We start from the raw sequence: 20,484 nt of genomic DNA, 5'->3' as shown, positions 1-20,484 counted from the left end.
CTCTGGCTGAGTGAATCATCGGGCTGCTCTTCAGCTGAGACGCTCTGTGGAGGATCTCTGAGCAGCTGAGCTCATTACTGAGGTCATGGGCTGCAGATTAGGAAGACAGATTTACTCCCAGAAAGTGGGACGACACGTTCACTCACTGTGCCCCGCTGTCTGTCATGTGAGAGTGCATGCAAACCAAGGGACATTAGATTTCTGTTGTCATGAATGGAAAGAATGAAGCTCATTAAAACAAAAAAAAAAGAAGTAAAGAAGTATTTGAATGGAAGCAAAGTTTGAGTTTCCAACGCAGAGAACACATGGCAGACCTTCACCTTTAATAAGGAGGAGTAAAAACACAACCTCAATTCTTTCTATCACAATATATGTGAATGAAATCTCTCTTCCTTTTTTTGAACCCAGCATTTTAAAGATACTTTCATCTGGTTGATTATGGGCAAGAGGGGGAAGTGACAAGGTTTCACTGTTTGTGTGTTTGATCAAGTCTGTCTATATTAGTGAGGACCAGTGTGTGTTTTAAGAAGGAGGAAATATTTGCAAAGGGGTGACGCCTCACTTGTCCTCACTTCCCCATAACTGCTGTTTGAGTGTTTGTTCAAAGTTTGTTATTAAAGTTTAAGGTCAGACTGACATTAAGCTTACATTTAGGAATTCCAGTGTGAATGAAGTCAGTGGAGCAGGATATGATTTGAAGCAAGGGAATGCACTTTTCCAGTGAGGGTATAAAAGTAAGAGTGTGTGTTTGTGTAGTGACTCATATCTGATAGTAGTATAGTAACTGAGAAATAGGCGGTGACAGTGGGGAACATGGTTAGGACTACCGGTATATTTGACCTTCTGCCGAAAGAGGAAGTGAGTAAGACTTCTGAGAAAAAAAACAGAGATAAGAGTGTTACAGTCCGTCGAAATCGAATACCTGAAAAACTGATAATAACAGAATGTGTGGAAGTCAAAGTATGAGTCAAAAGGTTGCATTACAGGAATGAAGTTTAAATAGTTTCTCAACCATAATTCCACCAGTGAGCAGGTCCCCCTGTGTGTCTGTAGAGCTATGGAGCCCTCTGCAGTCACTTCTTCAAACTGCAATCACTCGGTGAAATCCAAATCTGGGGTGTGCCATTATTGTCAGTATTTCTTGGATAAGACTCAAAACAGTCAAAAGCCTATCAGAAGTGAGTTCTGGTTCTAAAAGAGTCATAACCTTTTGTCTGAAAGTCACAGGACATCATGGGAGAGCTGTGTCAGAGGGTCATATGACTCTAAACTGCAGGTCAGAGTGACCCTGAGACAAACCAGAGGACATGTTCCTCTCTGTTAGTTCATGAGGAGTCAGTGGACTTGAATTTTACAAACAACTGACTGTATCTGGGAACTGCTTAAAACCTGGTCAAATACTAGAGAGGCTCATATACGCATTTTTATTCATTCTTATTTTTTTAATTGAAACTGCAGCAGACTGTATTTGCTCACATGTGGAGAGTATCGTGTGTTTAGATGACTTTCAAAAATGCGTGGTAGACAACTTTAGGAAGGAGGGGCCATGAAGCAGTCTGTTTATTTTAATGCAACTGAAAAAGACTACTTTTCTGTACCTAGTATATGCTAGATCTTTAAAATCTCTGGTGTTTGTAAAAGCAGGCACGACTACAGATGCCTCTTGTGGTTATTGATCCCACATTGATTGTAATGGGTCACAAGCTTAATGGAAGTTTGGTTATATAGGCCAATTGTGAAGGGTTGACTTGGGCTATAGTAGTCAGGCACCAAATGATGGGGCTCAGAATTTCTGGTGACCTCCCTGAATCTGCTACCAAGCTTTTAATTGTTTCCTGTTTTACTTTTTGTTTGGTATTGTACAAAGTTAAATATAATTTAGTTTCAGAACAAACTGATCCGTTTTTGTTCAAGTAGTCTAAAAGGTTTCCCCATAAAGTTTGTTAGTTTGTTCAGGTGTTTCATTTGGTTTGAAAAATGTAAGAAAACCTCAACATAAAAATTGGTTATTTATTAGATTAAATGGTTTCAGATCAAACATGTATCAATTAATGGAATGAGGTGAAACATACATTGTTTCAATATATTGCCTGTAAAAAGGCTGAAACTAGAATGGTTGTTTAATCCTGATGTGTTTAAACCATAGACTATAAACTAGCTAATTGTGTCTCAAAAGCCTGGACATGAAGACAGGATAGTCTTTTTAAGTAGTGTGCATTTTTATTTTCATTTTTATTCATTTCTGTTACAATTTTCTTCCTCAGTTTCTTTACAATGAATGATGGGGCTGTGCGTTCTGACCCTGGACCGCGTGAATTCATGGTGTCTTGTAAGACTATATGTTTGACAGGCACAATAATAAAATACAAACGTCAAACTACTAAAAATCAAAAAACATACCGACTTTGTTCACCGTTATCTTTATAAAAGTGAAAGCTGACAAAAAAATATTTTATATTTCCTCCATCACAGGGGTTCTCAAACTTTTTGGGGCCAGGGACCCCTTACAGGTGAGAACATTTTCCATGGACCCCCTCATAATTGTAACATAGATTAAGCATATGTTTACCACCATTTGCACTCTTAGATGCCCTTGGAACTAATTGTATTGAAAACGTATCCATGCTCGCATGCTAGTAAGCCAAGCTAAGTAGTAGCAGTAACAGTTGTGATGGAGTGAAGTGTGAATGAGTGATACGTGACAGATTGATGTGTCCCAATCATATCAGTTTCTATTGGCCCTCATGTAACTATAGGGTGGGAGTAATGGGCACAATATGCTGGTTTCATTGGCAAGGCAAGGCAAGGCAAGGCAGCTTTATTTGTATAGCGCATTTCATACACAAGGGCAACTCAATGTGCTTTACATTAAAACATTAAAAGCATTGGAGACATTCAGACAGGCATAAAAGAACACAATTAAAATGACAAATATGATAAAACAGAAAAGAAAAGGAAAATTAGAAATATATTAAAAATTACATTAAAATTTTAATTTAAAGTGGGTTAAAATAATCTAAGATAGGAAGGCAGTGGCAAATAAAAAAGTCTTAGTCTTTGATTTAAAAGAGGTGAGAGTTGGAGCAGACCTACAGCTTTCAGGGAGTGTGTTCCAGATATATGGTGCATAATGACTAAACGCTGCTTCACCATGTTTCGTTCTGACTCTAGGAACTGAAAGCAGACCAGTACCTGATGACCTCAGAGGTCGAGGTGGTTCATAAAGTAGTAGCAGATCAGCAATGTATTTTGGGCCTAAACCATTCAGTGCTTTATAAACGCACAATAGCACCCCATTGGCGCAAATGGTCCTCATCTGTATATATGCTGTTTCAAATGACACAGCATAATTTTATAATTTATTAGAAATGTATTATAATTATTTCACGGACCCCCACACTATGGTTCCCGGACCCCCAGGGGTCCTAGGACCGCACTTTGAGAACCACTGCTCTATCACATACAGCTGAGGAATTATTTTTTCCTCCCGTCCAGCAGGGGGTGCTATTGTGCCTTTAAGATGGTTTGCCAAACGAGAATGACTCCGACAAGGAAGAAGAAACTGGTAGAATGACTGAAAGAGGGAGGAAAGAGTTTTGTGCTTTGAGCTCAAAGTTCCTTTAAAAGTCTCTTTTCTGTTTGATCTGACGGATGTGGAGAAGAGGAACTACTCTCTGCACTGTTATCTCTGTTTGTGTTTATTACTCCACTTTAAACTACGAGCCGAGAGGAGCAGGGGACAGGTCTGTTTTAAGTCCCACGTTACTTTATGCTGTTTACACGGTTCATTAGAAGAAGGTAGGTCAGCTTTATGTGTGAAGTATTAAAGTTCAGACACTCTCCTGGCTATCAACTATCAAGTTCCCCTTCTGTTAGTGTCATCATTACACTGTCAGTGAGTTAGTGTCATGTGAGCAGAATGAGAATTTGACAGCTCATTTCTTCAGACACATGCTGTAAAAAAAATAAATAAAGCTATCTAACTCTCTAAACCTTAAATGAAGTCTGTTCATTAGTCTATATTTAGCATTTGGATTTAACAATGATTTTAACTTCATATATTTTTCACAGCTAGCAAGACAATTTAAGAGTAATAATAAAGAGTGAATAAAAGCATTTAAGAGAAACTACTAAAAACAATTAAAACAATAAAACATTGTAAATCAGTAAAAATAAATAAGGCAAGGCAAGGCGCATTTCATACACGAGGGCAACTCAATGTCCTTTACATTAAAACATTAAAAGCATTGGAAACATTCAGACAGGCATAAAAGAACACAATTAAAATGACACATAATAAAACAGAAAAGAAAAGGAAATTTACATTCAAATTTTAATTTAAAGTGAGTTAAAATAATCTAAGATAGGAAGGCAGTGGCAAATAAAAAAGTCTTAATCTTTGATTTAAAAGAGGTGAGAGTTGGAGTGGACCTGCAGCTTTCAGGGAGTGTGTTCCAGATATGTGGTGCATAATGACTGAACGCTGCTTCACCATGTTTCGTTCTGACTCTAGAGACTGAAAGCAGACCAGTACCTGATGACCTCAGAGGTCGAGGTGGTTCATACAGTAGCAGCAGATCAGCAATGTATTTTGGGCCTAAACCATTCAGTGCTTTATAAACCATCAGCAGGATTTTAAAGTCTATTCTCTGACAGACAGGAAGCCAGTGTAGAGATCTAAGAACTGGAGTGATGTGGTCTACTTTCTTGGTCCTTGTTAGGACTCGAGCAGCAGCATTCTGTATGAGCTGCAGCCGTCTGACTTTTTAGGGAGTCCTGTAAAGACCCCGTTACAGTAGTCTAGTCTGCTAAAGATAAATGCATGGAGGAGTTTTTCTGCATCCTGCTGAGACATAAGTCCTTTAATCCTTGATATATTCTTAAGGTGATAGTAGGCTGACTTTGTAATTTTCTTAATGTGGCTGCTGAAATTAAGGTCTGAGTCTAAGACTACACCAAGGTTTCTGGCTTGGTTTGAACATTTCATCTGTGCAGATTGGAGCTGAGCAGTAACCTTTAACCTTTCTTCATTGGCTCCAAAAACAATCATTTCAGTTTTTTCTTTGTTTAACTGAAGAAAGTTAAAATAAAAACAATGAGTGAATAAAAGAAAACCAATTATAAAAGTAGTTTAAAAATAAATGTAGCATCTTGGATAAAACAATATTACAAGAAGGCCTTTTGATAAAAATACGTATTCAGCTGTGATTTAAAAGAAGATGCTGAAGCAGCTTGCCTGAGATCTTGAGAGATTTTAAGGTTATTCTTCATTTTTATAATGTAAAATGTTGAAATAGTGAAAAAAATATGTTTATATTTTCACCTGTGTCAAAGTAGCGTCACTATAAAATACTCTCAACCAAGTAAAAGGTGATTATTCTGAGTTTGACTTGATTTTCAGGCCAAATGTAGTTATTTATTTTAAATCTTTTCGGCTAATCTTTATGATTTAGTATGTAATTGATCATAGTTTATAATTTATTTTAAAAAATATTTGTTTTTTTTAATAATTTGTGGTCAATCTGGAATATAATTATAAACAGTAAAAAGTAGAATAAATATGAATACTCAGTTTTTCCCATAATGAGCAGGGTTTAATGGTTGTTTGATTAAAAAACACCTTCATGCCAATAAAAGAAGACATATCTTTAAAATACAGAAAAATCCTAAGTTATTATGGAGTGATTCTTTCACTGTGTAGTCCGTCCAGTGTGTATTTATTCATGTTTGTACACTAAATGCCCACCAAGTTTGAAGTACTAAAGAAAAGAAATGAACGAGTAAAAACACTCACTTCTGTTTCCCTTCTGCTGTCCCTCCTTACTCCACAGAATGTCCTCCACTCTTCCCCGTCATGTCATCTGGGAGTCAGAGGGTCTGGTAGCCTACCTCCATCCACAGCCCTGGACCCCGGGGTCTGTTATCCTGGAACACAGCTCCCCTGGCAGCCTGGGAGGCAGCATCTTCCACCTGGAGAAGCAGGAGTTCTCGTCCTGGCTGTTGGGGGCGAGAGCTGTTTCAGAGCTGCTGTGTGATAAGCTGGCTGTCCGGAGGTGTGCGCTGGTCAGCAGACCCCGCAGAGACAGACCGGCCCAGGTAAAGGCAATTACTACATCGGGTATTTGTGACTACAATCCCATGAGTACTGACAGCAAATGTGCCCTGAAAGCCGAGTGGAGGCACTGTGAACTATTATATTCTTCCTGGGGGGAATAAAAATGAAGCGTGAGATTTTAAATTGTCCTTTAGTGAAGACTGATTCTGGTTTTAACAGCATTGTGAAGTCCTGTTGTCACTTGATGTACTGTGGTATTTATTTATTCTTTGTATTTTGTACCTAAAGGATTTTTTCCTGGCTGTGAAACAAATTGAAGCTTGAGGAAATTGAAGTTTTCAGTCATTTTCTTCCACTAAATCAACATTTCTTGTCATTCCCTCAGATCTGTGTCCTCCCTTTACATGGTCTTGATGCAGAGTGGCGCCCTCACCTGGCAGGAGAAGAAGAGCACAACACCCACGACCCTGGATACTGCACCTCTAGGACAGCTCCCAGGCGGAGTGACTCCAGCTTGACAGACATTCAAACCAAAATCCGATCCCAGCTCCCCGTCCCTGACGCCCCACATGACCTCACGTTCCTCGGGGACGACCCGGCTCACCCGGGTTTGTTCTCACGGATCGTCCGTGGGGAGCAGCAGCAGTGGAGAGTGTGGGAGGATGAGAGGCACGTGGCCTTTCTCACTCCTTTCCCAAATTCTCCTGGTTTTACCGTGCTGGTCCCGCGTCGACCTTTGACATCTGATATATTCAGACTAGACAAAGAGGACTATGAGGAGCTGGTGCTGGCAGCCCTGAAGGTGGCAAAGCTTCTAGAGGAAAGTTTAGGTGCCTGGGGGGTTGGGCTTATTTTTGAGGGTTTTGAGATTGACTACGCCCACGCCAAGTTGATACCACTGCTTCTACCTCCATCATCAGGCACAGAGGACTCAACTAGACCAGCATCTCCTCAGTTTTACGCCACTTATCCGGGATATGTGAGCTCAGAGGATGGACCTGAAGCCAGCCAAGAAAGTCTGAAGGAACTACACGTCAAAATCACTCAGACTTAATGCTCATACCTGAAGTTAATGAGACCTTTACGCTGTGAAAGAACTGAAGAAACAACAGGAAGTGTGTAGGCATGTACTAACAACCGCTTGTGAAGATGAAGGTGAGGATGAACACCTTCAACAACTGATGGGTGGAAGTTAAACACAGGATCCAATGCAGGTTTGAAGATTTATCAAGGTCTCTGAAACCACATGGCATAAACACAGGAATCATTCTGACATCACATAATATTAGAAAAATGATAAATTAGGAACATTAGAATAATAAATGAAAAAAAAAGAAATATATTAAAACAATAAATAATCAAATAAAATTCTGAAAATAAGACCAACTCTAATTTGTCTGTTTATTTTGAGTGATTAACAATTAATGTAAATACAATTTTAATCAATATACAGATCATTGTTTTTCAGGATATTGTATTTCCAATTTCCTCAAATTGTAGAAAATACAAGCTATTTTGTGCACTTTTATACTTTTAAAGCGTTCAAAATAGGACTCAGTATTTCTTTTTTTAATTCAACAATGAATGCATCTTTTTAAAAAATCAATATTGACTGCAATCAACAAACATCCTTCCTTTGAACACTTATCTGCACTGAGTTCTGTTACTTATGAACACTTCTTTGTGTTTAGCTATAAATGATGAACATTTGAATGAACCTTTATTTATAACTCAAAATACCAGACATCCAGTCTGAGGACATCAGAGCACAGACAAAAGTGACATCATATGATTTTAAAGTGATGAACTGGTCTCTATTTTAATATATAAATCATTGTAACTGTTTCAATCTCTGAGCTTTACATCCGTCCGTTCTGATTCCCTCTGAAACAAACACCAGTTGCTGTAATGTGATCATTAAACAGCCTGTTTGTGTTCCTTTATTAATTACCCTGTTATGTTTAGTCAGTTAACCACTTAAATAATCTGCATCTCATTACACTGCTGCTGCTAATTGGTCCCAAAGTGGATTCCTAATTAGGAGGTTCTACGAATGAGTCGGTAAGTGCTCGATCTGTGCTCTGTAAACCGGTTTCTGCTCCAGGCTGACGGTAAAGGAGACACAAACAGGCCTGTGTGTGAGCCAGGAGGACTTCTAACAGCAGCTGTCATAGATGCTGAACTTCTTATTGAACAGTGACCAAAATGAGTTGTTTTGAAAAGTGTTGTACATTCAGCCATACATGGATGTTCAAATGTAATGTTTACTTTGGAGTTTGGCAAGCTGTAATAATGAAATGCGATTGAGTTGAATGTGATTCAAAAGTGCAACAATAACCAATCAACCAAATAAAGTCTGAGCTTCCTCATTCATGTCCTCTGTGAGTCATTCTGGTTGTTTACAGTCGAGTTACATGAACAAAACATGGACTATAAATGGACGTAGTATCCGTGACGTCACCCATCTGTTCCTAAACGCTGTTTTGAAGCCAGTCATCGGCAGGAGCCATATTAGAAATGTTGAAGTCAACCAAACTTAGTGTGAGGTAAAGAGTGGAGTTTGAGCCTCCTAGCCCAGGGGTTCCCAAACTTTACTATACCAAGGCCCCCCAAACAGCAATAGCTTCTGGCCGAGGACCCGCTTTGCAAACCCACAGTCAATGCTTCAAAATATATAGAGAAACATCAACATTTAGAAAGTATTTTCTTACTTTTATTCACTTTTCAATAACTATTACATTTGTTTAACATAGGAAATTATTAACAAACATGTTGAAAAAAAAAAAAAAATTGATTCTATTATTTTCCCTTCCATCCAATTTTCTGAGGCTCCCCTAGTGTTTTTTGAACCAGGCTGTAAACATGTTTATTTCTGCTGCAAAGATAGTCTTTTTTGAATGTGTGTATGTGGTTTCTGGTGTTTCTGCAGCCAGCCTCAAGTGGATTCTCGATGAACTGCAGCTTATAACACTTCTCCATGGGCTTCATATTTTGGAACTGGAGGTTGCCGCTTGGTCGTTCCACCATTTTTCCAACGTGACATCACCGGCTTTAAATCTCTGTTTCAGAAACCAATAGGAGCCGTCACTGAGGGCATGTCCATGTTCTGTACCAGGGGTTGCCAAACTTCTCAGCTCATGACCCCCACTGTCCCTCAAAGTGATTTGATGTGGCTTCATTTAGCTAGTCTGGAGAAAATGACTACCTATATGAGCATGTGTCTGTGTTTCCGGTGCTGTTATGAATTAACCTGCTGCTTGCGTCACTTGAATCAAGTGGAAAACCTTTTAAAACAAACAAAAACAAACAATCAATCATGAAAAATAAATCTGCAGATTTAGTCTACCTCAGTTTTTACTGAAGGTGAAGATACCTATAGGATTTTTTTTTAACTCTTAAACTGCAGGATTTCTGTGTGAACTTTGGGTTTGTCACTCATGGGAGTGGGACAGCACAATAATTTTGTGACACCTGCTACAACAGTTCCCAAATCTTCCAGATTCAGCTCTACTGTAAAAAAACAATGACAGCTGACCGACAGTCATGCACCTTAGTGTTTTTATATTTTAACTTTACATCACGATACCTTTGTAAATATAGAGATCAAGTCTTTAAATCAGGAGCAGTATTTATCTTTTTATCTTTAAGAATGTTCTGTGTGCATTTTGATACATTAAAAGTCATTTGATGCTTAACTTTGTCTCTTTATTACCCTGTGTTATGTTTTCTGTAGTTTCTAGGCACAAATAGAACTAGGTTTTCCTTTTCACAACAGTTTACTTGTCTTAATTATTTTGCACCTAAATCTTCTAGTGAAATCATGGTTAATCACTCATAATCACATTTTTAATCATGTTTAAATTTGTATTCTTTTATTTCAAAACATTTGTTAAGTCTGTGTTAATGTAAGGCAATACATGCCAACCTGAGGGACATTTCTTGGACTCTAGCTTTCCTCAATCTAGACTAGCCAGTAGTCCAGGGGTTCCCAAAATTTTCAGCTTGCGACCCCAAAAATATAGGTGCCAAAGACTTGCAACCCCCACTGTCCCTCAAAGTGATTTAATGTGGCTTCATTTAGCTGGTCTGCAGAAAATGACTCTACCTATATGAGCATGTGTCTGTTTCCTGTGCTGTTATGAATTAACCTGCTGCTACTGATGCTTTTGATAATTAACTGTTCACTAACCCTAAACTTAGGAGTCATCTGGCAACAAAGAAAGGCAGAAAACTCATTACATTTTCTATTTTCAAGGTTTTATTTCAAGTTTAGCTACTATTTTTGTTGATATCTTTTTTTACTATAATGGGTAAAATTTACTATTTTTAGATAACTTTAAAAAAAGACATTCTGGGAGACATCTCATGACCCTTCATTTGTGTCTCGTGAACCCCCAGGGGGTCCTGACCCACACTTTGGGAACCCCGTTCCATAGAGTCTATGGTTGTGACTAATAATAGCAAGTGCTAACTTTATAAGCTCAACAACATTTATACAATTATGGGATTGTTTTTTTCAACTAAAGATTACAAGTAAAAAAGTTTCATATACAGTATATTCTTTTATTTTCAGAGAGAGCTAACTGCTAGCTCGATTATGAGGTAGCCCTCTTGCTAGCAGACCTGTTAGCTGTTTCTAGAGCTGTATAACATTTTAAACATATTAAATTATATAAAGCTTATTAGATTTTTACTTCTACATTTGTATCAATAAAACAACAGACAAAAGAGCAGACGTTATTTTAATTCAAAGTTCATTTGCAGTTATTGTGTTTATTTAGTTATACAAGGTAAGAATTAGAAAAACATCCATAGAAAGTAAAGTAAGTTTTAAATATCAGGCTTGATCACACCTTGACATCCTGAGACTTCTTAGTCACACTCCCTCCACAGCACCCTCCGCCCACACGCTCCATTTTCGTGATGTAGAGGAGCGGCTCCATGCTGCAGCTCAGATCCATGATGGAGAACACGCTGATGCTGATCTGGCAGCGGAACTGCACGAACGTGTAGTACGGCACGAACGGCATGAGAGCCACAGGCGGGAGGTAGTTGGACACGATGATGCCGAGGATGATCAGCACCATCTTCAAGGCCTTCTTCTTCACCGGGTGCATCTCCTCCTTTCCTGCCACGGAGCGCCTGAGGACCCAGATGACCGAGATGTTGCAGAAGACCATGACCGCGAAGGAGAAGAGAATGACACCGCTGAAGACCTCGTTGACGCTCATGACTCCGAGGAAGCACTTGGTGAAGCCGTACGCCAGGATGAGGCCCCAGACCACCACTGAAATGCCCGTCCGGATTTTATTATCTCTGATTCCGCTGAACACTACAGGGTGGACCACGGCCATGTAGCGGTCCAGGCAGATACAAACCTAGAAATGAATATCAGTGATTAGGTATTACGCTAGAGGATACTTGAAAGCATCTCCTTTAAAAGCTGTGAGAGTTTTACCAAAATAAAAGCCATACACATAAAAGCACATCATGAAAACCTTACATTGATTGGATACTCGAGGTAGCTTACCTGGCTAGCTAAGAAGGACCTTCAGAAACTAATTCTGGGAATGTCAGAAAATGCAGAAGCACCTTGGCTTTTCTGTGCTAGAAACAAACTCTTTGAAATAACTGGCAATTTTTCTACTTGACGTTATAACATCCAAAAACTCACGAGAAAGAGTGGAGCCACATCCTTGATCCCGTACGCGAACCTCTGAGCGTACCAAATGCGACTGTCACCCAGCAGCAGCCGGTTGGTCATCTCTATCGGCGTCATCAGACAGAAGTAGGCGTCCAAGATGGCCAGGTTGAAGATGAAGATGTCACAGGTGGACGCGTCGCTCTTATTGCTGACGATCTTCCAGATAACCAGAATGTTACACGGCGTCCCGATGGCCAGGTTGAACACCTTGACCCCAAAGTAGAAAATGAAGCCGTAAGGGGCAACGGCACAGACCGGATACTGGTACCAAGGTGGAGGTCCGAGGGGGCCACCGGTTGTGGTGGAGTTATCAAAGAGGCTGGAGGCAGGGCTCAGGGTGGTGTTGGACATCGTGGAGAGGAACTGCTGGAAAGCTATGAGAAAGAAAGAGAGGAGGGTTAGTTTGGTGATCGACAGAAAGAGAGAGAACACAAAGAATGAAACAGTGGAGAACATGGTGACCAGATTGGAAAACCCTTCTTACCTTAACACAATCTCCAGTGTCATGCAGTCTCTGCTCACCTCAAGCTTCACAAAACCTCTTCTATGTAGCTCTCCATCTGTGAGGCCAGTGGCTTTTAAAAATGCTCCAAAGGGACTAACACCAGTCGTGGATTGGAGAACGGTAATGTGGCGTTAACAATCGGCATCCAACCCAAGCTGTGATCGGGAAAGGATAGCTGAGACGTCTTCAGTGATTGGATGGTTCTGATAGGAACAGAGGGGTGTGTTCAGGTTGTTAAAGGTGGAGATGTGTGAACTTCAACATAGATGTAGTAGCTGCAGGTGAAAAAATTAATGGCCACCTTGATGTATTCCCCAGTGTTTGAGTTGTCTAAGTGTGAAGGAAGGGGATCTGTTGTTGCCTGATGGTTGAACAACATGCCTGAGGACACTAGTGTTGTTTGCAGAATTTTTTACATTTATTTTTCTGTTGCAAGAAAGTGTACAAATAAACAAACAGTGGCATTTGTAAAAAACATGTTCCTGCATGGTGAAGAAATCAGCCTCTGCTGCTGACCTGCTGATTGTTTTTAACCCCATGAAAAGTGTAACCTGATCCCAGGTCTGTCTCTGTGGGTTACTTTTCTTCTGCAGCAGCACTGCAAATGAACATTTGTTCTCACAGATGCATCTGTACGCGCTCGGTAAACAGGTGATGCAAGCTCAGCAGAAATGAGAAATCTAATGCAAGGTGTTACTAATGTTCCCCGACTGTGGAGAGCCAAAATAACTGTGCTCCAAACACGGGGAGGAAGATTGCAAAGTCACGACAAACACCCACTTACATAAGTAATGTGATGTTTTTAAAAGATGTGCCGTTACATAACCGAGGAGTTATGTAGTACATGGTGAGTTTTTATCATCATCAACCTCCTGAAACAACCAAGTCTGAGACAGTTGGTGCCAGTGATGTCATCAAGGCTATCTCTGCAGGGTGTATTGGATTAAAAAAATGCATGAGGATGCAGGTTATGAAAGATATGAGCGTTAATCAGGCATATAGAGTGAAATAAAGAATTTCACCATGCTAATGATACATTTAGGATCCAGTATTTTTGTAACCAATGACTGTCAAACCAGAGATTATCTCACTCTGATGCTTTGATTTGAATAACCCTTTTGAATCAGTCTCACTCAAAGCTACTCTGCCATTAGACTCCTGGTCTTAAACGACAGAGATGTAAGTATATGAAAGACAAATCAGGGTCCCTCATAGCTACATTTACAACCACCTTTCTTTACCATGAGTCCCAAAGTGCAGGCAGTTATCAGTGCTGTGTGGGAAGAACTCATGTGATATTTATTATAAAAACGAAACCAATATCATGACAAGCTCAGATAAAGAAAGTTGAGGCCCTTGCATATCAGCTAGCAGCCAAACAAGCTAATGTCAAGGCAAGATAGTAGCTGACCCACAGGCCCAATCTCAATGTCCAACCTCAAGCACTCACTGACTTATAGGCGTTCCCGCTAAGTCCGTGAGGGTTTAGGGCTGTCCCACTGTCAAATCATCAAGTGTGTGAGGGATCTCTCACTGACTTTTTGAGCCCTTTATGCCCCCTTTCCGTAAGTGGGCATTTTTTGCAGACTTAGCATAAGGGAATTACCCAGAGTTCATAGCATTGTGACGTGAAACACAGGATTCCCAGGGGAAACGAAAACTGTAACATGGAAATTAAAAAAAAAGTGCGACAGTAAAAAAGAAGCATGAAAGTTGCAATGCCTGTAAGTATAAATATAGAAAACAGCCTTAATCTATTCATCTTCACATATATGTAGATACAATATAATTTATATATTTGTAGTTATATAGCTTATTTATATGTTTTAAATGTTGTGGTTAGGCAGTCTGTATGGTAAGAGTCTAGATCACATGGCAGTCAGTCAGTCCCTTAAGCGCCTTGAATTTCAGGAAAATAAAAATTGTGCAAAGAAAATTCCTAACACTGCTCAGGTGAGCTAAATGACATCATGCAGGTCACGTGAGAAGTCTCAAAGTGCTGTCCCATTACCAGCTCTTACAGCCTCCTGCCCTCAATCACTTACCAGGTGATGTCAATTAAGTCAAGAGAGCTTGGGGCATTGAGTTTAGTGAAGGAATCATCGCAGAGCAGAGTCAGGTGTGTGTGTGTGAGTCTGATTGCCACTGATTTGGAGCAGGTGTGGGAAGCTTACATAAACTCTTGGACTCCAGTGCTCTATGCTGACTCATTAGCTCTTCCTCTGAGTTAGTGGGTGGATCTCTTGCATGCATCACAAACCTGCTCCAATAATTTGCCCCTTTTCTCCTGTCCTGAAAATTGGTCTCTTGAATTCAGACGGGTCTTTACTCCAGTCTTTTAGCTCTCGTTTGAGGTGTCCCTAGTAGCCTCTGAGTTTGTGTTGAAGAGTTTTCCTGAGTCTTCCAGATACTTTGGTTTCCAGTCAGTGGCTCGGCAGCAGTGGTTTAGTTTCCTCCTTATCTATCCATTCGATTGCTTGTGATTTCATTGGTCAGTTCCTTTGGAATAACTTTCAGAACCCCCATGGTCCACATTTGTGTCCCACTCCCCTTCGTCCTGACAGCTCAGTAAGTAGTCATAAGTTCTAACCTTTATCTGGGAAAACTTGGCTTCTTATGCTTCATAATCCACATCTCAGTCAGAAGCAACAGCTTATAATTTTCTGGATCACTTAACGTCTCAGCCAAATTCAAAGTAGTCTTGCACCATTAAAGTACCCTGCTCCATACATTACACCAATCATGCATGCATGGGAAATTCAAAAGGTTGCTCTTGTAGTTCAGGGCTTCTTTTGCATGAGCTCAAGTCTTACAGAGGTGCATAAGTTTTGCGTCACAGGCTGTATGAAATGACCTGAAAAAACAATCATCATGATTTTGGTTATTTCGCTGATACAGTTTGGTGTTCAGAAAATAACATGTTAAGAATTCATGATGATAGATCTGTGGGGTTGAATTCTTTGTGACTTTGTGACACCTTACCTGACCTTAAGCTGTCTGAACTGAAACACTCACAAACTCAATGGCTAGTTTTATGGAGAGGCTCTGATTGTGTTTAACAGAAGAAGATTCAAGTCTGGACATCATGAACGCTCTGACTATAGAAACACTCTGGGGCAGAACCACACGCTCAACAACAGACACTATCCCATACCTATGAAAACAGAACTTCGCTAACAATAACAAAAACTTGGTGAATGCGCGTCATTTGAGCATATTTGCATCATGTTTCAAATCTGGACTGAGTGTGCAAAAGAACACCTGGCGTATGATTAATGCTGTATGCAAAGGGAAGTCTGTGGAGACTGGTCAACATTTATGAAGCTGATATAAAACACCAGAATGAGACCGAGGGATGTCAAAGATTACTGAGACAGGAAGAAGGACAGTTTGAGGAGCGAGGCTGACATTCGTAACGCCTGAATCCTTACCCAGCCAGAATAATCTGCTCTGTGTAAGTGAATCTATATCACAATTTTAACCTTTTACATAATGTTTGTTTTATATCAATAGAAAAATGTTTTTTTACTCCTTCTTTACATCCTTCCTCGACCCTGTGACGTTCTCCATCAGGGTTCAGGACAAAAAACACAGGAGGTCATTGTTTGGACAAGTTGACCGGACCCTTGGTATTTTGTTCCCTGACTCCTGGGATAACTAAGTCAATGTACGTACAATTAATATGTGATATAGTGTGGTTATTTTGGACTCAGTGTAAAGTAACACAGAGATAACTGGCAACATTTGACTCATAACCTTTGAAAAGATGTAATGCCAAACCAATGAGAGAAGAGCTTTCAGTCGCTCTGCTCCCCAACTCTGGAACTCACTCCCACCAGACATCCGAAACATAGACTCACTACCCCTCTTCAAATCAAGACTCAAAACCCATCTGTTCCAATCTGCATTCTCCGTATAATTTCACTGCTGCATTTTAACTTGGTGTTACTTTTGCTTGTTGTTTTTTATTTTTTTATTGTGTTATTTTATTTATTTTGTTTGTTTTTCATCCCTCTGTTAAGTGACCTTGAGTGTTAAGAAAGGCGCTTTTAAATAAAATGTCTTATTATTATTATTAAGCTTGTTGCAGTGCCACCAAGTGGCCCAAAAAATTATGCTGTTTTTTTTTTTTTTTTTACAATATTTTTTTTGTACTGGAGCATTGAAGAATATTTAGACCTTAAGGGAATTGAACATTTGATGCAACAAGTCTATCTACAAGGTCAATAGGACAATTTGATTGTGCACGTCCTGAAATTGCATCATCCATATCTCTATGCAAATTTAAATTGCAAGACGCCCGTTGAGCAAAAAAGAGAAAATTATAGAAAAATTGTAGTTGAATTAAATAGAAAATAAAAAAATAAATTGAATTCGAGTTGTTTAGATTAGATAACTAAAAATTATAGACACTTGAAGATTTTACAAATCTGAATTTTTGCAGTAATTTGGAATCATTGTCACTTGTTTATTAGTCAAGTCAAATTTATTTAAAAAGCACATTTAAAAACAGCAGAGGCTGAAAACAGTGCTGTACAATCCATACATAACACAATGTAAAAACCAAAGCAAGAATGTAGAAAAAATTGAGACACGTGAAAAAACACAGAAAACATAATTAAAGAAGTTGCTGATTTGAAACTAGGGGACTCAAATGTTGACTGATAAAAGTAAGCTTTGAAGCAGCACTTTGGAAGGCTGCTACATAGCCCAGGGTCCATAAAATCAACTGGGTGTGGTCATGTTTAAGTTATATTGAAATTTACTCAATGAGGTGTTTAATTTGTGTTCATCCCACCTTAAGTCAGATTGCAGCTTCCATGTGAATTACTAGCCAGTTAACAGGACATTTATCAGGGACTTGGCCAGCCCCAAGTACAAGAGGCAGAGGCCCAGATAATCAGGGCAGTCTCATGGTAAAGTGCAAGAGTAACACAAGACCACTGTTTCTTTTGCATAAGTTGTACATAATGAAAGTATACTTTCTCTTCACAGATACTGAACTCAGAGATCCAAAGTGATGGTAAACTTAAATAACACAACAACCATTAATGAGCCTTTCTCAGGCCACTCAGCAGGGCCACTTATCTGGTACCTCCTGCCCACAGTAGTCACAGTGCCAGCACTGGGGCTACCAGCAAACGCCCTGGTCATACGCCTTCTACTGAGGAAACCTGGTATCTGCTCCACCTCAGAGATCTTCACACTCAACCTGGCAGTTTTTGACACTCTGTTCTGCATCATGGTCATCGTCGAGTACATCCGTTTACTGTGGGTCAACACGCAGGAGGCTGGCAACTTCCTGGCTTGGGGTTTGAATCAAGCAGGAGGGCCGATGTTGCTCTGCATGCTGAGTCTGGACTGCTACATGGCGGTCTGCCATCCGCTGGTCTTCCTCCGGCTCAAGGATCCAAAACTGCGACTGTCCTTGTGTATCACGCAGAGTCTAATAACGGTTGGATCTTGTATTTTGGTGAAACTCAAGTCTCCCTTCAAGTGGAAAGTCATCTTAGTGCTCCTGAGCTGTGTCATTGTGATCATATCAACCTGCAGCTTCCTGATTCTCAAGTCCCTCCACCAAGCCGGTCCCAGCAAGAAGGAGGTCCATCCTGTGAAGAAGAGGGCGTTCAAGATAGTGCTGACTGCGTTTGTGCTGATCAACATCCACTACATCCCCCCGGTCATCGAGTACCTGCTCAGGGAGTTTGGCCCAGAGTCTTTCAAGCCCTATTCAGCCCTCACGTGTGTGTCCTACATAGCTCTGTCCATGAGCTCTTTCCTTCAGCCACTGAGTTATCTCATCCGCACCAAACAACTGCCAACAATGAGCTGTCACTGCTGCTCAGCTGCTGAGGCAACATCTGGGGCAATAAACCCAGCAGTGCAACGATCATAAGGTGTAGAGCTGAATGTAAGGAAGGAGCTGGACTATGCTGAGTGGAGGGATTGCAATGTATTAGTTCTTATGTTATTTTAATGGTTTATATCTTTGGGGAAACGATGGAATGACCTCTAGTGAAGGTCTGTTTTCATTGTATTTAAACCTGAAATTCTTTGACATTTCTCTTTTGATCTGACTTTCCTTTCTTGAATATTCTAGAGAACAAATGTGGTCATCATCCTTAGTGAGCTAACTATAATAGAAAGCAACTCAACCCAATTAAAGGCAGCTGGACTTGAATAATTACGCAGCGTCGAAGGGACACAGAAGGGAAAAATGTAGGTTGATCCCAAGAAATTTTTGCAAGATCCTCAAAAACATCTCACAGACCACTCAGGTGAATTACTTCATGAGGTCAGAGGCACTGAGAAACATTGAAAGTGGTAAGCGTTGGTGAAGTTGGTGACAAACTCATCAGCTGGACACTGATAGCAAGATTCTCAGGGTCTCAATTTTTTGGAAAATCTTGCAAAAGTTTGTACACACCTTCTCATTCAATGGTTTTATTTATTTCAATTATTCTCAACATTGGAGATTAATACTGCAGACATCAAAACTATGAAATAATCTGGTTTTGCCATAATCTGGATTACAAAAGTAGTCAAATAGGGCGATCCATTGTGTACTAACCCTACCTCTGAACAACACAACTGATGGTCTCAAACACATTAAGAAGGCAAGTCATTCTACAAATGAACTCTTGACAAGGCTCATGTTAATTAGAAACCATTCCAGGAGACCACTTCATGAAGCAGACTGACAGAATACCAAGAGTGTGCAAAGCTGTCATGAAGGAAAAAGGGGGCTACTTTACAGAATCTAAAATATAAAACATATTCTGCTTTGTTTAACACTTTTTTGTGAATTAAATAATTCCATATATGTTCTTTCATAGTTTTGATGTCTTCAGTATTAATCTACAGTGTTTCAAATAATTAAAATAAATGCAAACCCTTGAATTAGAAGGTGTTTCCAAACTTTTGACTGGTAGAGTATGTTGTAACTAGCAAATGTTTCTCAGAATATCACAATTTCTAAGGATTTTGCAAAAACCTATTTGCATCTTGCAAAAGCTTCTCAGGATCTTGCAATACTGTCTTATGATCTTCCAAAAGTTTCTTAGGATTTTCAACTGTTTCTCAGGGTCTTGTGACGGGTTACCATAAGCCTTTTTCCCTTCCTTTAGGTTGATGTAGTTTAGAGATGTTGCAGGTTTATAGTATTTTTCCCACAATATCTAATAGTATGTTTTTTAAGAATAATATTTTAACATGGACTTTATATATACAGTTGTGCTCATAAGTTTACATACCCTGGCAAAATTTGTGATTTTTTTGGCCATTTTCCAGAGAATATGAATGATAACAGAAAACCTTTTTTTCACTCATGGTTAGTGGTTGAGTGAAGCTAAATTTTTATCAAACAACTGTGTTTACTCTTTTTATATCATAAAGACAACAGAAACTACCCAAGAAACCATAAATTCTGCCAGGGTATGTAGACTTATGAGCACAACTGTGTATATATATTTGGGCGTTTGCACCTTTTATTAGAGAGGGGAGAACAGTGGATAGAGCTGGAAACATGGAGAGAGTGGGGAGATGACATGTGAGAAAGGAGCCCACAGGCTGGAGTTGAACCCGGGCCAACCACTTCATGGGCGCACAGTTAATTCATTAGGCCAAATCCTAATCCAACAAGGACAATTTTAAAATATAAGACTCTATAAAACATCAAATGCAAAGACAAAGATGTTTGTTGGATGTTTTATTGGATAAATCAGACAAACATGAGGCAGAATGTGAGGAAACATCCTGCTGATTGATAAAACAACAGTAAGCCATGGCAGTAAAACTTGCATTTTTAAAAAAAACGTTGTGTTAAATGAAAAGATACATCATGACATTTGTTTTAAGATAATGTATGTATCAGCTCTGCTTTGCATGTATGACCTAAACCCAGTAAGAATCTAACAGCAGGACTCCGTCTGCTTTCTGTTTTGAGGAACGAGCAAAAACACAGACAGATAGAAGTTCTTGAAGTTCAGGCTGCTCAACAGCTCTCACATGATTCACCCCGTGTACAGTTCATAAATACTATAACAATATGACATCATCTGGGTCTCAAAAGACAATCAGGTTTAAATTGAACTTATTACAGAATGAATCGTGAGAATTTTTTAACACTGTAAATATTTAATCATGATGATGGATGACTGAGGTACCAAAATGATAAGAGGTAAAAATGTAAAGACTGTACCCAAGTACAAAAACAGTCTG

The 20,484-nt window shown here is 39.6% G+C and overlaps 3 protein-coding genes across 12 annotated transcripts; 2 read left to right on the top strand and 1 right to left on the bottom strand.

Moving 5' to 3' along the window:
• Nucleotides 1-3,518: 3,518 nt before the first annotated feature.
• LOC117815749 lies at nucleotides 3,519-8,428 on the top strand. Of its 2 annotated transcripts, none has more exons than XM_034687642.1 (3): nucleotides 3,519-3,743; nucleotides 5,832-6,096; nucleotides 6,441-8,428. In XM_034687642.1, exons 1-3 carry the CDS (start codon nucleotides 3,652-3,654, stop codon nucleotides 7,107-7,109), a joined length of 1,026 nt encoding a protein of 341 aa, XP_034543533.1. In that variant the 5' UTR covers nucleotides 3,519-3,651; the 3' UTR covers nucleotides 7,110-8,428. The 2 variants fall into 2 exon arrangements, with proteins under 2 accessions (XP_034543533.1, XP_034543534.1); XM_034687643.1 differs by having other exon boundaries at nucleotides 3,602-3,798.
• Nucleotides 8,429-10,780: 2,352 nt separating this feature from the next.
• Nucleotides 10,781-14,934, bottom strand: LOC117815751 (G-protein coupled receptor 4-like). 7 transcript variants are annotated; one of them, XM_034687649.1, is made up of 4 exons: nucleotides 14,855-14,934; nucleotides 12,244-12,467; nucleotides 11,730-12,133; nucleotides 10,781-11,433 (listed from the first exon to the last, which is right to left on the bottom strand). In XM_034687649.1, exons 3-4 carry the CDS (start codon nucleotides 12,108-12,110, stop codon nucleotides 10,903-10,905), a joined length of 912 nt encoding a protein of 303 aa, XP_034543540.1. In that variant the 5' UTR covers nucleotides 12,111-12,133; nucleotides 12,244-12,467; nucleotides 14,855-14,934; the 3' UTR covers nucleotides 10,781-10,902. The 7 variants fall into 7 exon arrangements, with proteins under 7 accessions (XP_034543540.1, XP_034543539.1, XP_034543542.1 ...); XM_034687648.1 differs by lacking the exon at nucleotides 14,855-14,934 and adding an exon at nucleotides 14,525-14,681; XM_034687651.1 differs by lacking the exon at nucleotides 14,855-14,934 and adding an exon at nucleotides 14,310-14,330.
• Nucleotides 14,480-18,547, top strand: LOC117815754 (allatostatin-A receptor-like). Of its 3 annotated transcripts, XM_034687656.1 has the most exons (3): nucleotides 14,480-15,718; nucleotides 15,838-15,931; nucleotides 17,260-18,547. In XM_034687656.1, the coding sequence occupies exon 3, from the start codon at nucleotides 17,285-17,287 to the stop codon at nucleotides 18,158-18,160; it is 876 nt and encodes a 291-aa protein (XP_034543547.1). In that variant the 5' UTR covers nucleotides 14,480-15,718; nucleotides 15,838-15,931; nucleotides 17,260-17,284; the 3' UTR covers nucleotides 18,161-18,547. The 3 variants fall into 3 exon arrangements, with proteins under 3 accessions (XP_034543547.1, XP_034543549.1, XP_034543548.1); XM_034687658.1 differs by lacking the exon at nucleotides 15,838-15,931 and having other exon boundaries at nucleotides 14,480-14,832; XM_034687657.1 differs by lacking the exon at nucleotides 15,838-15,931.
• Nucleotides 18,548-20,484: the final 1,937 nt, after the last annotated feature.

This window comes from Notolabrus celidotus, chromosome 7 (genome assembly GCF_009762535.1).
Source record: "Notolabrus celidotus isolate fNotCel1 chromosome 7, fNotCel1.pri, whole genome shotgun sequence".
NCBI lineage: Eukaryota > Metazoa > Chordata > Actinopteri > Labriformes > Labridae > Notolabrus > Notolabrus celidotus.
Note: the sequence above shows the minus strand (reverse complement) of the source record. Positions and strands in the feature narration are given on the sequence as shown.

Bases quoted from the DNA above. Each gene is read 5' to 3' on its own strand.
- LOC117815749 (XM_034687642.1), top strand. From the start codon at position 3,652: ATGTGGAGAAGAGGAACTACTCTCTGCACTGTTATCTCTGTTTGTGTT. The intron at 3,744-5,831 runs GTCTGTTTTAAG...CTTACTCCACAG, and splicing joins CCGAGAGGAGCAGGGGACAG to AATGTCCTCCACTCTTCCCC. The intron at 6,097-6,440 runs GTAAAGGCAATT...TCATTCCCTCAG, and splicing joins GCAGAGACAGACCGGCCCAG to ATCTGTGTCCTCCCTTTACA.
- LOC117815751 (XM_034687649.1), bottom strand. From the start codon at position 12,110: ATGTCCAACACCACCCTGAGCCCTGCCTCCAGCCTCTTTGATAACTCC. The intron at 11,434-11,729 runs GTGAGTTTTTGG...ATTCATTTCTAG, and splicing joins ATGTGGCTCCACTCTTTCTC to GTTTGTATCTGCCTGGACCG.
- LOC117815754 (XM_034687658.1), top strand. From the start codon at position 17,285: ATGGTAAACTTAAATAACACAACAACCATTAATGAGCCTTTCTCAGGC.